Source organism: Xenopus laevis, chromosome 1L (genome assembly GCF_017654675.1).
Source record: "Xenopus laevis strain J_2021 chromosome 1L, Xenopus_laevis_v10.1, whole genome shotgun sequence".
Taxonomy (NCBI): domain Eukaryota; kingdom Metazoa; phylum Chordata; class Amphibia; order Anura; family Pipidae; genus Xenopus; species Xenopus laevis.
The window spans coordinates 177355861-177369544 of record NC_054371.1 but is presented as its reverse complement, the minus strand read 5'-3'; the positions used below and the strand labels follow the sequence as shown (position 1 = coordinate 177369544).

The 13684-nt window shown below is 39.2% G+C and overlaps 1 protein-coding gene across 1 annotated transcript in view; it reads left to right on the top strand.

The window, feature by feature from the left end:
- Positions 1-6023: 6023 nt before the first annotated feature.
- The window catches only part of cux2.L (cut like homeobox 2 L homeolog), a 212218-nt gene continuing 204557 nt past the window's right edge, over positions 6024-13684 (top strand). Inside the window, exon 1 of the mRNA XM_018263487.2 lies at positions 6024-6439. Within this exon, the coding sequence (XP_018118976.1) occupies positions 6377-6439 (63 nt within the window). The 5' untranslated portion in view covers positions 6024-6376. The remainder of the gene's footprint in view (positions 6440-13684) is intronic.

Sequence of the window (13684 nt, the reverse complement as noted above, 5' to 3'; positions counted from 1 at the left end):
ACCTTGAACTCAATACCTGAATTTATTCAGATTTAAGAAAAAACTTGAATGGAAAAAACTCAAATCAGTGAATTGGAGGCGAACAACCCGAAAACTCAAATTGAAACCCACTGAAAAAAAACTCGAACATCAAAAGGGCTATTAATATCTTCAGATGGTTCAAGGGACCTCTGCCATTGACTTCTACATGACCTCGACAGGTTTTAGCTGAAGTATTTTTGGATTTGAGCTATTCCAGCTTCAGGGTATAATAATTCTCAAAATATTTGAGGGTTTTTTTTAAAAAACACTCAAAAAATGTTAGTTTTTTAACCCCCACAAATTATTTTTATTTTTTTTAACCTGAAAATGCGATCTTTGACTGAAAAATACCCTGGAGCACTCGAATTTTTCAGGTTAAATACAACTCGACCTTTAATAAATCTGCCCCTTAATGTAGAGTTATCTCTATAGTTGCTAGACACAGCTTTCCCATAATGCTCTGATCACAGAGATAAGAGTCAGATCTGCAATGTAAAATACTGAGAGAAAAATAATTAGAATTACCATATTTTTTCCTGTAATTTTCACTTCAAAATCTCCATTTACCTAGCAGCAATGGGGTTCTATTTATACTGTGTATATCTATTTCTAGTTTATATCACATTAAAGGGGTGGTTCACCTTTAAGTTAACTTTCAATATGTTATAAAAAGGGCAATTCTAAGCAACTTTTCGATGGCCTTCATTTTTTCTTTTTATAGTTTTTGAATTGTTTGCCTTCTTCTTCTGACACTTTTCAGCTTTCAAATGGGGGTCACTGACCTCATCTAAAAAACAAATGCTCTGTAAGGCTACACATGCATTGCTATTGTTACTTTTTACTACTTTTCTTTCTATTCAGGGCCTCTCCTATTCATATTCCAATCCTTTATTCAAATCAATGCCTGGTTGCTAGGGTAATTTGGACCCTAGCAACCCAATTGCTGAACTTGCAAACTGGAGAGCTGCTGAATTAAAAGCTAAATAACTCAAAAACCACAAATAATAAATAATGAAAACCAATAGCAAATTGTCTCAGAATATCACTCTCTACATCATACTAAAAGTTAATTTAAAGGTGAACAACCCCTTTAAGTGATATAAATATTCCCCTTTTACCTTGAATCACCATTTTGTGATGTTCAGTGATCAGCTGACCAGAAATACTGCAGCTCTAACTATAACAAGAAGAAGTGTGGAAGCAAAAGACAGAACTTTGTCCATTAATTGTCTCATGTGACCTAACATGTTTAGTTTGCTTATGTGCACTGTGACTCGTAGGATTAGTTCTTAAAATGGCAATTTTCTATTAAGGATTACCCAATATCACATGCTACTAAAAATTATATTATTATGAAAATGGTTTATTTACATGAAGCAGGAATTTACATATGAGCTGTTTTATGCAAGATACTTTTATAGAGACCTACATTGTTTGGAGTATAGTTTTCCTTTAAGCCCACCAAACTTTGCTATATAGCACCTGAAAAATCAAACTGTACCAAATGAAATCACAACAATTTAAATAAATAAATATCACTTTAAAATGCCAGCCTGTTAGTAAGCAGACTAGGTTGTTATTTTGGTTTTTCTTTCTTTCTTTAGCCTTTGGTGTATGTGGAAAAGAACAACAAGAAAAAATTCTGAGGATTTTCCCTTCTTTTATATTGGTTTTATATTTCTTATCAGCATCACAGATATGCTAGCAACTAATGTATCCAATTGCAACAGTTGCTCTGTTACAGACTCTAATAAATTATAGACTATGCTCATTAGAATCTAAAGCTGTTAACTCAGGCAATACTCAGAATCATGCTATCTATAAATTCTTCTTATAAACCAATGGCAGATTTGGCCACCTATTTATATATTTTTTCATAACTCATAGAATGATTGGAAAATGTTCAGAAAACAGTCACCATATTAATTAAAGGAATGGCTTCTGCCAGATTAGATTTGTTTACTTTTTAACAGAGGGGCCTTAGAGGGGACTTGATCAACATGTACAAATATATACAAGGTCAATATAAAGATCTGTCTAATGAACCTTTGGACAGCAAAGATGGCAGATAAACTTAGACTGGAGGGGTGTTTGCCATTTGTGTGCTGAAAGGGTTTATTTTCTATATAACAGATCAGTTTGAGTTAAAAAATAGGTCAGACACCTTGCTTGAAAGAAAGGGTACATGAGTATGCCACTGTGATCCATAAATAAAATCAATCGTGACTAATGTGTGAAGTTATCTAGCAGCCATTTTAAGGTAAGGATTAAATTTCCTTCCCCTGCTGAGGCTGACCTGGCTGCTGACCTGCAGGATGGAAGGTAGAAATAGCATTAGTTGATTTTGATGGACTTAGACCTTTTTTCAATACAGATCTCATGCTATACTACAGTTTTGGCAAACATCTAATTTGTTTATTTGCAAATGGCTGTTGTATCATTTGCAATGCACCACTGTCACAAGTCCTTGCACTAAGGGATGGCGACATTATTAATTTTATATGGGGAATAGCTGCTCCCTTTATGCAAACATTAACACATTTGTGGCCAAATTATAAACATCACCACTGCAGAGATGCAGAATATGTTGTATAATCTTGTTAAAATGTTTCTTGTTAGTTAGCATCAGAATAACATTATATGCTAGTGTAAAGTAGGAGAAGTAATTTTAATATACATGTTGATATCTCACTGCACACATCACTTTGCAAACCTCAAATATTCAACTGTGCAATTTTTCATTGTCCTCACTCTGTTGATATCCATCTGAGTGAACACACACCACTGTATATTTAACTACACTATAATGTACATCTCAATGCACATAGCACTTAGTTCAACCTCTATAGATCAATCTGACAGCACACCTCAGTCAGTATACACTTCACTGCCCACATCTTCTTGCTCAGTTCAAGAACACCTCAATAATCCCATTAACCCAAGCTCAAGTGCATCTCACTATGCACAATAACTTGCACAGCCCATGCACATCTGGCTGCATCAGCAAAACCAAATTAAAGAAAATATGGCCTTGGAGTTGAAAATGTATTGGGTGCCTAGAGATAGATAGAGAGATTAATGGATACATGGATAGATATAGAGAAATTAAAATAGAAAAACCAGAATACAACTTCAAGTTGGACCTCTAGTTTAGTTTTGCTAATGTCCTTGAAATGAAAATGGATGCTGTGTGTAGTTGTGTGTGTATGTTTGCTTTAACCACACACGTGCATATGGTTAAATCAACAAAACCAAATTAAAGGTAATATGGCCTTTGAGTTGAAAATGTGTTAGGTATGTGTGTGCACATTTGCTTGCCTGGGCCTACAGATAGATACAGGGATTAATGGTTGAATGGATAGATATAGAGTAATCAGAATATAAAACCAGAATACAACTTCAAGTTTGACCTCTATTTAAATGGCTTCAATCATGACTTGTGTTAACATAGCATCTAAGGCTAACAAATGGCAAAGATCCATCAAGTATAGTCATATCCCAGGAATAGATTCCATTGTAAAGACAGCAATATCCATTCACCAGTACAAGATTGCAGCTAACAGTACAGCATTCCCAGCACTCTACAAGCACATCAATAGCTGCATATAAATATGGTGACACTTGGAAAAATTGAGCCAATCACAAAACAAGAGGTGTCCGTTGGCCAGGTTCAAGTGTCACAACAAGCAAGTAGTACCTAGCAATGGTACCAGTAACAATTCTCACAGGTAACAACGTATAAGATATATTGATTGAACAACAGCCAGACCCAGATTGGCAATTTATAGATTCCTGTAGCTACTACAAGATGCCATAGACCAGGGGTGTCCAACCTGCGGCCCAGCTTGAAGAAGAGAGAAAAGGAAAAGATGGGAAAAAAGAAAGAAATTAAAAAATAAATGTATGGAAATACAGAGACAACGAGAGTGAAATAACACTTAGTGCTTTCTAAGTCCAGATACATTAACCACCTCAGTCTTGTAAGGAACAGGCTTACTATGCCAGGTTGTAACAATGTTTACAACCTGGTATAGGATTATGTATCCTTAGCCAGTATGATTCTGAAAGCTCCTATAATGTATATTTATCTGTCCAGGTTACAAAAGACAGGTTATGCTTACCTGGAAGCCATTGAAAACACATAGGACAGTTGACCCCATTGACTCCATGAAGAGTAATAAATATTTTTCAGTGTCCCTAGAATACCAGGGCCTGTAAATCTGTAAAGTGTCCCCATATGGTGCTAACTGCTAGGCACAGTGCCTTTCCTAAAATATAGCACTTCTCTGCTGCAGTCTATAAGGCCTGTCTAAAGGGCCATAGTTGCTGGGATATAGCCCCCAGTTCACAGGGCTCATCAGGGCCGGAACTAGGGGTAGGCAGAGTAGAAACGTGCCTAGGGCGCAAAGCTGGGAGGCTCCAGGCACGTACCTGTCTCCTACCCCAAGTACGGTTCCCTTCTTTTCTCTTCGCGCTTCTGCGCATGCGCGCGCGAGCAGGAACTTGCGCATGCGCACTCGAGCGCATACTCGCACATGCGCACAGACGCCGCAACTGCCGGGCCTGCCTAGGGCACCTGCCCAGCATGGCCCGGCACTGGGGCTCATAAATCAAATACAAAAAATATATCCCATAAAACTCTACAATTAAGTTAAAAAGTTAATCTTTATTTAACATAGAATTAAAAGAGTAGGCATACAGACCAATCGATGTTCCACCTTCAGGCCCGGATTTGTGGAAAGGCCACAAAGGCCCCGGCCTAGGGCGGCAGGATTTTAAGTTTAGGTTTTCAGAAACACTGGGGATGCACAGGAGATATTATAGTTTTTAAATTTCCGTGTGCCAATACCCATTACTCCTAGGGTTGCCACCTTTTAAAATAATCTTCACCTGCAGGTGAAGGGGACGGGGTTAAGAGGGCGGGACCGTGACGCTAAAGGGGGCGGGCCGTGACACACTATTGACTTGCCGGGTCGTGACGTCAAAGGGGGCAGAGCCAAACTCGCGCATTTGGCAAGAAGCGCAGGAAAAAAGGTGAGTTTGGAGCAGGCTGGGGGCTTTTTTTTAGGTGTATTACAAATTTACCGGCAGCTACATTGCCGGTAAATTTGTAATCCCGGCCATGGCTGGTGTTTTATCGGCTAGGCTGGTAAAATACCAGCTGGGTGGCAACACTTAATTGCTCCGGTCCCAATGACAAAAATTTGCCTGAATAAAGGGGAGGGGGGTGACGAACGGCTGTGGGCCTAGGGGTGCCCGCTATGTAAATCGGGCCCTGTCCACCTTACGCGTTTCATACCCATTGGTTCTTATTCATAGGCATGAATGGGATATATTTTTTGTATCTGAACAGTGACTTTCCTATCTCACAGAAAGGTCTGTGTCAACTTATAAGATCTTTAACAGTTGTGAACTACAACTCTCTCTGCCTCTAACTTCATTTTCAGATACTGGGTGTAGCCTGAATAACATTTCTGCTTCTCTAAAGAGCTGATGGGCCCTGGGCAAATATCTACTTGTGTCAGATCTAAGACCCAATTTACGCCAGTGCCACCCTCAAGCAGATGCATACAATAGGAGAGGCAATTGAAAGCAACACAGATTTCTGGTGATTTTTGTGCTCATTGCTAGGAAACAAACAACGAGGAGCTCACAAGCCACCTCTGCATTGTATAGCAAAACAAGCTCAAACTGCTGCACATACCTGCTTTTATTTTACTGGAACAATCTCTGAAGGATATTTATTATTTAAGTAGAAAGGTAATGTAAAAGACGAAAAAATGTAAATGTTTATGCTCTTCCATGAGATTAAAAACTGGGTCTGCCATGCCTTTGGAATGCTGCCTGCAAAAGTTCTATAAGATGAAATGTCTGATGGTTGTTGCCCTGATATTTCCCTCCCAGCCCACACTAAACATTGTCCATCACTCTGCATTGCCCCAGCTCATGCTACTCTGCTCCTTTATGCAGTCTATACCACCAGACAGCCAGGGAGAGAGGGAGGGGAGACTTTATTATCACACAGCATCTCCAGCCTCACATGTTAATTGAATCGCACACCCCCTCCTACTCTCCCAGGGTGTATCGATCCGCACGGTTACGTTCCAGCAGCAAGTTCAGTGCAAATCAGTCCCGGGGTGACCCGGAGACCCGAGGAGGAGAATGTTGCTGAGGCTGCTGCACTTTGGGGGAATTAGGAACCCTGCTCTCTGCTGACCGGGTGGGTTTCAGTCGGTGAATTAGTGGGAGAAGAGGAAGAGAAGAAGAGGCTGCTCCAGCCTGGAGATCCTGTGTGAGGAGGAAAAGAAGAACAGTATCCCAACACACACACACTTTGCCTCCAGTATCCCCCAAGATGGCCACCAATGTGGGATCAATGATTCAATATTGGAAGCGGTTTGATCTGCGGCGGCTGCAGGTGGGTGTCCGGGACTGGGCGGGGGGCTGCTGATGGGGGAAGCCCAGAGCCGGAGCGCTAGGGAGGGAGGAGTGAGGGGCTCATGGAGGGACTCATAGTATTAGCCATTGATCATCTTCTGCCTTTGTTCGGTTTTGTCATTGATCAGCAGCAGCAGCCATAATGCTCTGTGTGTGTCTGTGTATGTGTCTGTGTATGAGTGTGTGTGTGTGTGTGTGTGTGTGTATGTGTGTGTGTGGGGTGAATCCCAGTATATTGGCTCCAAATCCATCCTGCTACCCATCAGCTATACATTCAGCTATACATGATTCAACTATACATCAGCTATACATTCAGGTACATTCAGCTATACGTTCAGCTATACATGATTCAACTATACATCAGCTATACATTCAGCTATACATGATTCAACTATACATTGAGCTATACATTGAGCTATACATTCAGCTATACTCAGCTATACATTCAGATATACATTCAGCTATACATTCAGCTATACATGATTCAACTATACATTCAGCTATATATCAGCAATACATTCAGCTATACATTCAGCTATACATCAGATATACATTTAGATATACATTCAGGATTCAGCTGCAACTCCCAGCATCTCCCCTTAGCCAGCCCTGTCTGGAGATCCGCAACAGCTGGGGGGCAGCAGGTTAACAGGACAGTTATTATCAGTAGTGGAAAGCACTGGCAGTAGAGGCTTGTGGATCCCCCATCAGTCTGGCTTGTCAGTAGGGAGCTTGGGACAGTAGGGGCCAGGCTAGGAATGTACTGGGGTCACACCACTCTGCTTCATCTCATAATAAACCATTACATTGGATTGAGTTCATACATTCTGCCTTTGATAACCCCAAGTGACACTAGTGAGAAATGCTGGAAAACAGTTACCTCACTAGTAATCGCTTGAGAAAGCTTCTATTGATGTTCCGACAATGCCAAACATACAATTATTAGCATTTGCACATCAGTTTATTCTTATCCAACTGTAGCAAAAATGTTACAGGTCATGATTTTGTTTTGTTTTTTTTGTTTTATTGCAGCATGTTCGCTTATCTGCTCCCTTATTGCAGTTATTGATCTGATGCATAAACAAACACCCACCCCATTTGGTGTCACAAACATTGTTTGCACTTCAATATTAGAAAAAATATAGTTACATTTGGGGATAAAGAGTCTTTAAAAAAGGCAAGATGCAAGTATTGCAAATAGATATTGGTTTTATAGAGTGTACTCTGTTATTTTATGGTCTGTCTCTTTAAGTTCATGTAAGGCAGAAGTGAGCACAAACCATTGCTCTGTGAAGAGCTGCAGCTCCTATTCTTATGAATGGCTGTATCGTGCGTCTTTTGTAGCTGCCTTTAGCCAGAAAAGCAAGCAGTAGGAGGTCCCCTCGAAACCTTTATGCTCTCCTCTAGTAACTGCTGGGAACTTTGTGATCAGTTCCAGAGAGGGAGCTGAATTCCTGAAACCTGCTTCTTTATCTTCTTCATCTCAGGTACTAGAATATTGTCGTGCACGTATATATATATATATATATATATATATATATATATATATATATATATATATATATACACATAGAATTTTCCTTTGCTTCTAGTATCTGCTTATGCAATGAATCAATAATTCTGCTATAATATATGTATATATAAAGCTAAATTACAACAGTGGCCTCTTTATTAACACTATGGAGCTATAGATAACTTTTACAATATGGCTGCTAAAGTGGCAATATTATTCAGCTGATAAACAAAAGTAGCGTGTTTATCTCTGAAATAGCCCTGAGCTAATATCTAATTATGGTACTTTACTGTATGGGCTGGATGGATGGATATTCATTACTTATGTAGACATATCTAATGAAGAATATAGGACTTGCATGATGTGTGTTAAATAGTTGTGTGCTCAGACCTCTCTCTCTCTTGGAATGGAAAGGCTTTTTTCAATAATGTACCCCATAAGACATCTTCCTCAGCACTCTGTGTTTAATGATGGTCTGTCTGTTGAGGGAAGGCACCCAAACAATGCAGTCTTGTTTGTTATACACAAACACACACGCACACACATATATATTTATTTATTTATTTATTTATTTAGAGCATGTAATGTAATTTCTGGCAGGGGAGGGCATTGTTTGCAATAGTCTGTTTAGTTAGAATTCGCCGTTAGGGGAAATAATGACTGTATTCCCTGCTAATGTTTGTAAATCAGACCTGGGCACTCTCAGGGGCTGTGACTCTTTATTTCTGATTGATGTTCTGTAACATGAGGGATGACAGGAGCATGGCAAACAGATATTGGAGAAAGCAGGAGCCGGTTCACATGTGCTCAGGGGCAGCTGCCTGTGATCCTCCTCTGCTCCTATTGTTATTCAAGTCTGGAGAATTTCGACTTGCACTGGTATTTGGGTTCATTCATCCCTGAATGTCAGTTAACAACATTTTCATTAAGCAAGTGATATTCAGTGCTCTAACCTTTAGTCCGCGTGCAATTAGATCGTCCATTGGCTGCCTGTGTTTTTTTTAAGGCTTGCAAACGCCATACATTTATTAGATTAAAATGACCCCTCTCGGTCCTCTTTAGGTCACCTAATTCCGCGTGCAGCTGTAGCGGTACTGGCCTGTGAAATTACCAATACGCCTTTTGTTTTAATATATAAAAGAATATGGCTTGATTGAAAAGCCTCTTCTGTATGCTTGGATAATGGTAAGCAAGCCACAATGATTAAACAATTGCTAAATAGATGTATGTGTGTATTTGTTATTGCTGGGAAAAAGGGCAGCACATTATTAAATCTCACATTGCAGCGTGTAGCTGCTTATTTACATGGATATTAAAAGCTTGTCCCTCTAGGAAAGCAGAATATCCAAATGCTTGGCAGAGGGAGAAAACACACATAACTTCCTTTTATTGTGCTGAGTCGAAACATCACAGTCTCATTAATAATATTCTATTCCCAGCAATATTACTTAAGGGAAAAAAAAACATTTTAAATCTCATAAATAGAAATAGTCAGACACATTGATGCAGTGGATGTGTTAGAGAAGGATTGTTATACCAAGCCCTAGCAATGTAAATGCTAATGCTAATGACCTGTATACAGATCTGAGTGTAACCAGGTTTACAGGTAAAGAACCAAGCTCCACGAAGACAGGGTTAAGGTGGTTACCCTACTTATTCCACTCAGTCTATGGGTGAGAATTGGGGTAGCCATTAGAATTCTTCATCGGGCCATTTGATACCCAAAATATGGTAGGACTCTTCCCTTAACACATATGTGGATTTGTATAATTCCTCTAAACCGTGGCTGTCAGTCTGACTAGTCCTGCTCCTAGGATAAACATTTATGCTGGGGTACAGAGGCCCTATCAGGGTTGCAATAAGTGGGCAATATGGTTGGGCAAATCATGTGTACAGGACAATAGTGTAATTTTGCAGTACCTACAAAAACTGCCAATGACAGGAGAGGAGTTGAGTCTACCAGGGGAAAATGGCATTTGCCTATTTTGGGGCTTTTTGTATAATAGATCCCATGTATGTCATTTAAAATCCTTTCAGCTCTTAATGGGGTTGTTCACCTTCCAATACTTTTTTCAGTTCAGTTGGTTTCAGATAGTTGACCATAAATAAATAATTCTTCCAATTTCTTTCTATTTTCTATGTGTGACCGTTTTTCTATTTTTGAAGTGTAAAGTTTAGTTTTTCAACTTTAAAGCAGTTGGGGGGGGTCGCCGACCCTGTAAACTGTTCTAAATTGATACATTTAGTTGATACATTTCTTAACTTTGGCCCTGCTAAGCAGAATCCCTGAATTTCATTACAGGCAGCTGGTATAATTGATATAATAGTTGCTAATATTCCAGAGATGCTGTAAAATCTACTAAAAGTTGCAAAATTGTAACCATTTACAGTCTGCGCCTGAATTACTGAGCTGCCAGACTCACCAGACAGGAACATTAACTTTAAACTTAGATTTTAGAAAAAAACGGTAAAAAATAAAAATGGAAAGTAATTGAAAAAAAAAAAACACCTTTATTTCAATCTGAAAAAAATTTAACTCAAAAAAGTGTTTGGAAGGTGAACAACCCCTTTAAATCAGTGCAACAAGATAAAATACACATAGTTTGCCCTGGTAGGTCTTTCCTTTTGCAGCACACTTTATTTGCAGAGTGTAGAAATGCAAATAGATTTAGGGCACATTTCATTTGCTTACTGGGTTGTGTTATGGGCCGTATTACTAATGCAGTTTTATTTTACAGCTCCTTGCATATCTGTCATTAAAGGAGTCGTACCTTCCCGACTTGCCTGCTTAATTTATTCTGCTTCTGAGTGCTTGGTTTACTGGTGTCCCCATTCCCCACGAGCTCTGAAGCACTAAAGAGATGCTGAGAGTGAAGCTCCTTATGTATTTGTCCTTCTACCCTAACAACTGGATTGGAATTAGAGTACAAATTGTCAGTTAATTACATCATACTTTGCAAACGTCCTTATCTCATAGGACACTGCATTCTGTACGGCTATTTACAAGAACAAGTCCTTCTGAGTAATAGAGGAGTACTTGAAATTAAAAGCCTTGATATGGAGGCTTCAGCATCTTAAATAAAGTATTGAAGTTAAAACATTACAGTCTAATTGGTAGTTGTAGTAACAGTGTTAGAAAAAAGTTCTTAAAATCACTGAAATTATGGCGTATTTTCCTTTCCTAATATAGGAATGTAAGTCTTGCAGCCAGGGCTATTATCAGAAATCTATTTTTCCACTGGGGCCCCATAAATCTGCAAAGTTTTAGGTCCCCCGTGTTATACTGAATTGTTCTAAATATTGTTTCTTGGAGACCCGACATTGACCATCCACCATCCACTTTTATCGTCATTGAGTTGCAGTTCAACAGCTGCTGAATGGATGCAAGCTCACTTCTGCTGTTCTAGGAATACTTTTTTTTACTATTTAGGAGTCAATCGGGGGAATGTAATAAAAATCGCTAACGGAAAAACTATTCGCAATGCGAAAAGTTATGCCTTTGTGCGAACAAATTTTGCTTTGTGCGAATTTAATATAGCTTTTGCGAGCCCGGAAACTGTTTAGCGACCACTTCCGACAGTGAAAGACCGTTTGCGAATTTTATAGTTTGCGCCAATGCGCAGTCAATGTAATAAAACTTCTTACTGAAAAAGTCGTTATGTTTGCTCCAAAAGATTACGAAACCTTCAAGCACTTCTTATGAGTGCGCAATTAAAATTCGCAATGCGCAATTAAAATTCGCAATGCAATAACAGTTTAAGGAACAATATTACATTGCGAGATGTGGATTTTTAGTCTTATTGGTGCGAATTGTTTTGCTCTTTGCGACTTTTATTACATTCCCCTGAATGCCACTTTAATTTGCCTGAATTTGCTTTGTTTGTGGCATTATGAAAGTTTGGTCTCAAGCTTGACTGAGCTTACTAACTTTCCAGCAGAAGAAAGGTTCACTTTTCCAGCAATGGATAAACCGATTAGCTCCCCATTTACAGACTGTTTCTGCATGAAGGATACACATGAATGTTTCCTATCATTTACTGGTGAGTAATATTTTTTTTTTTGCAGTGGTTTATTGTGTTTTTTATTCCCCTGCAATAACAGTAAGGACAGTAATGGCTTTGCTGAAAATAAAACCAGCTGATACTTCTCTATACACTTCTACATAAAAAAGCACTTTAAATGATAGAGTGGGATATTAAGTATAGGTTAATCCTTCCTCAAATAAGGTATATTTTCCTTTTATATCCTTCCAAGTTACTTCCTGGGCATTTTATTTGGGTTTGCAATTAGTGATGGGTGAAAAGTCAATGGGCATCAAAACATTTTTGACGCGCGTCTATTTTGACGTGATCGACAATTTTTATACAGGTGACTATTTGGTCCAATTGCATTAAAGTCAATGGGCGTATGAATAATTTTGATATGAGCGACAATATTTATGCACGCCCCAATTCTGATGCGCATCAATTTTTTTTGTGACGCGCCAATTTTTTTGCCGGGCGAATTGTCACCACAGTTTGGCAAATTAATTCACTTGCAGCGAAACACGGAAAATCGCCACATATTTGTGTCTGCCGAATTTATTCGCCCATCGCTATTTGCAATATGCCATGCTTGTCAATTAGAAGGAGAAACAATGCCTCCTTAGCTCATTAGCCTTACAGGCAGCGGCTGCTTCATATATATACCTGACTCATTGACAGATGTATAGCACTGGCACTGGCTAGTGATTAAGGTGCAAACCAAGCTGATCTTAAGGGTTGCAGATGGCAAGCTTCTGTTCTTAGAAAGGCCAGACTCACTTTCCGATTTAGCTGCTGTGTCCACCTTCTTTTTCCCATATACAATGAGGCCAAGGTGGGCTGAGTTGTCTGGATGGGAAATTTCAAGAAGGACCACCTGCACATTCCATACACACGTCATTGCTTCATGCCACCCCACCAGGGAGAAAAGCTGTACAAGTGAAGTCTCATTCTGAGATTGACCGAAAATTCATTGAAGTGGGCACTCAAGGAAGGCAAACTACCACCAGGCAAAGTTTTTAAGTGAAGAAGTAGTTTATTGTGTTCACAGCCTTACTCGTTTTGTGTTTACACACACTTAATCATAGGCTTCTCGTTCTGAGATTGGCTTAATTTGTTGGTGGTGTTTCTGACATCTTGACAGTTAGAATTGCAAAGCCAAAGAATGTACGTTATATATGTGCTAAGGTTCTAGTTGAAATATTGTAGAAAATATTAGTACCCTCTCCCATATTATATATTTGCAGGGGAACTTTACTTTTCACTTTAGTATCTAGTATAGGGAAATCTAAAAACAACTGGACTTGCTGTGTAATCATTGAAGACGTTTCACTACTCATCCAAGCAGCTTCTTCATTTCAACTGACTGGTGTGGGAAGTTCTCGGCATATAAACTCTTCCATTTATCCAATCACAATGGCACATTGTAACTCTTCAAACTCTTCAATGAAGTGTTGATTCTGTGTAGTTACTGTGATAGGATTATCCAATGTGTCAGTAGGGAGGGGTGTGTGTATGGATGCTGGGTTTTCATTTGGAGGGGTTAACTTGATGGACTGTCTTTTTTCAACCCAATTTAACTATGTAACTTCTAGAAACAGGTGTTACTTGTGAGGGTTGCATGAATGGATGTATGAAGTGTTCTGAAACCGCCGTGGTTCAGATGTTAGAACAGTATTGTATGTAGCAG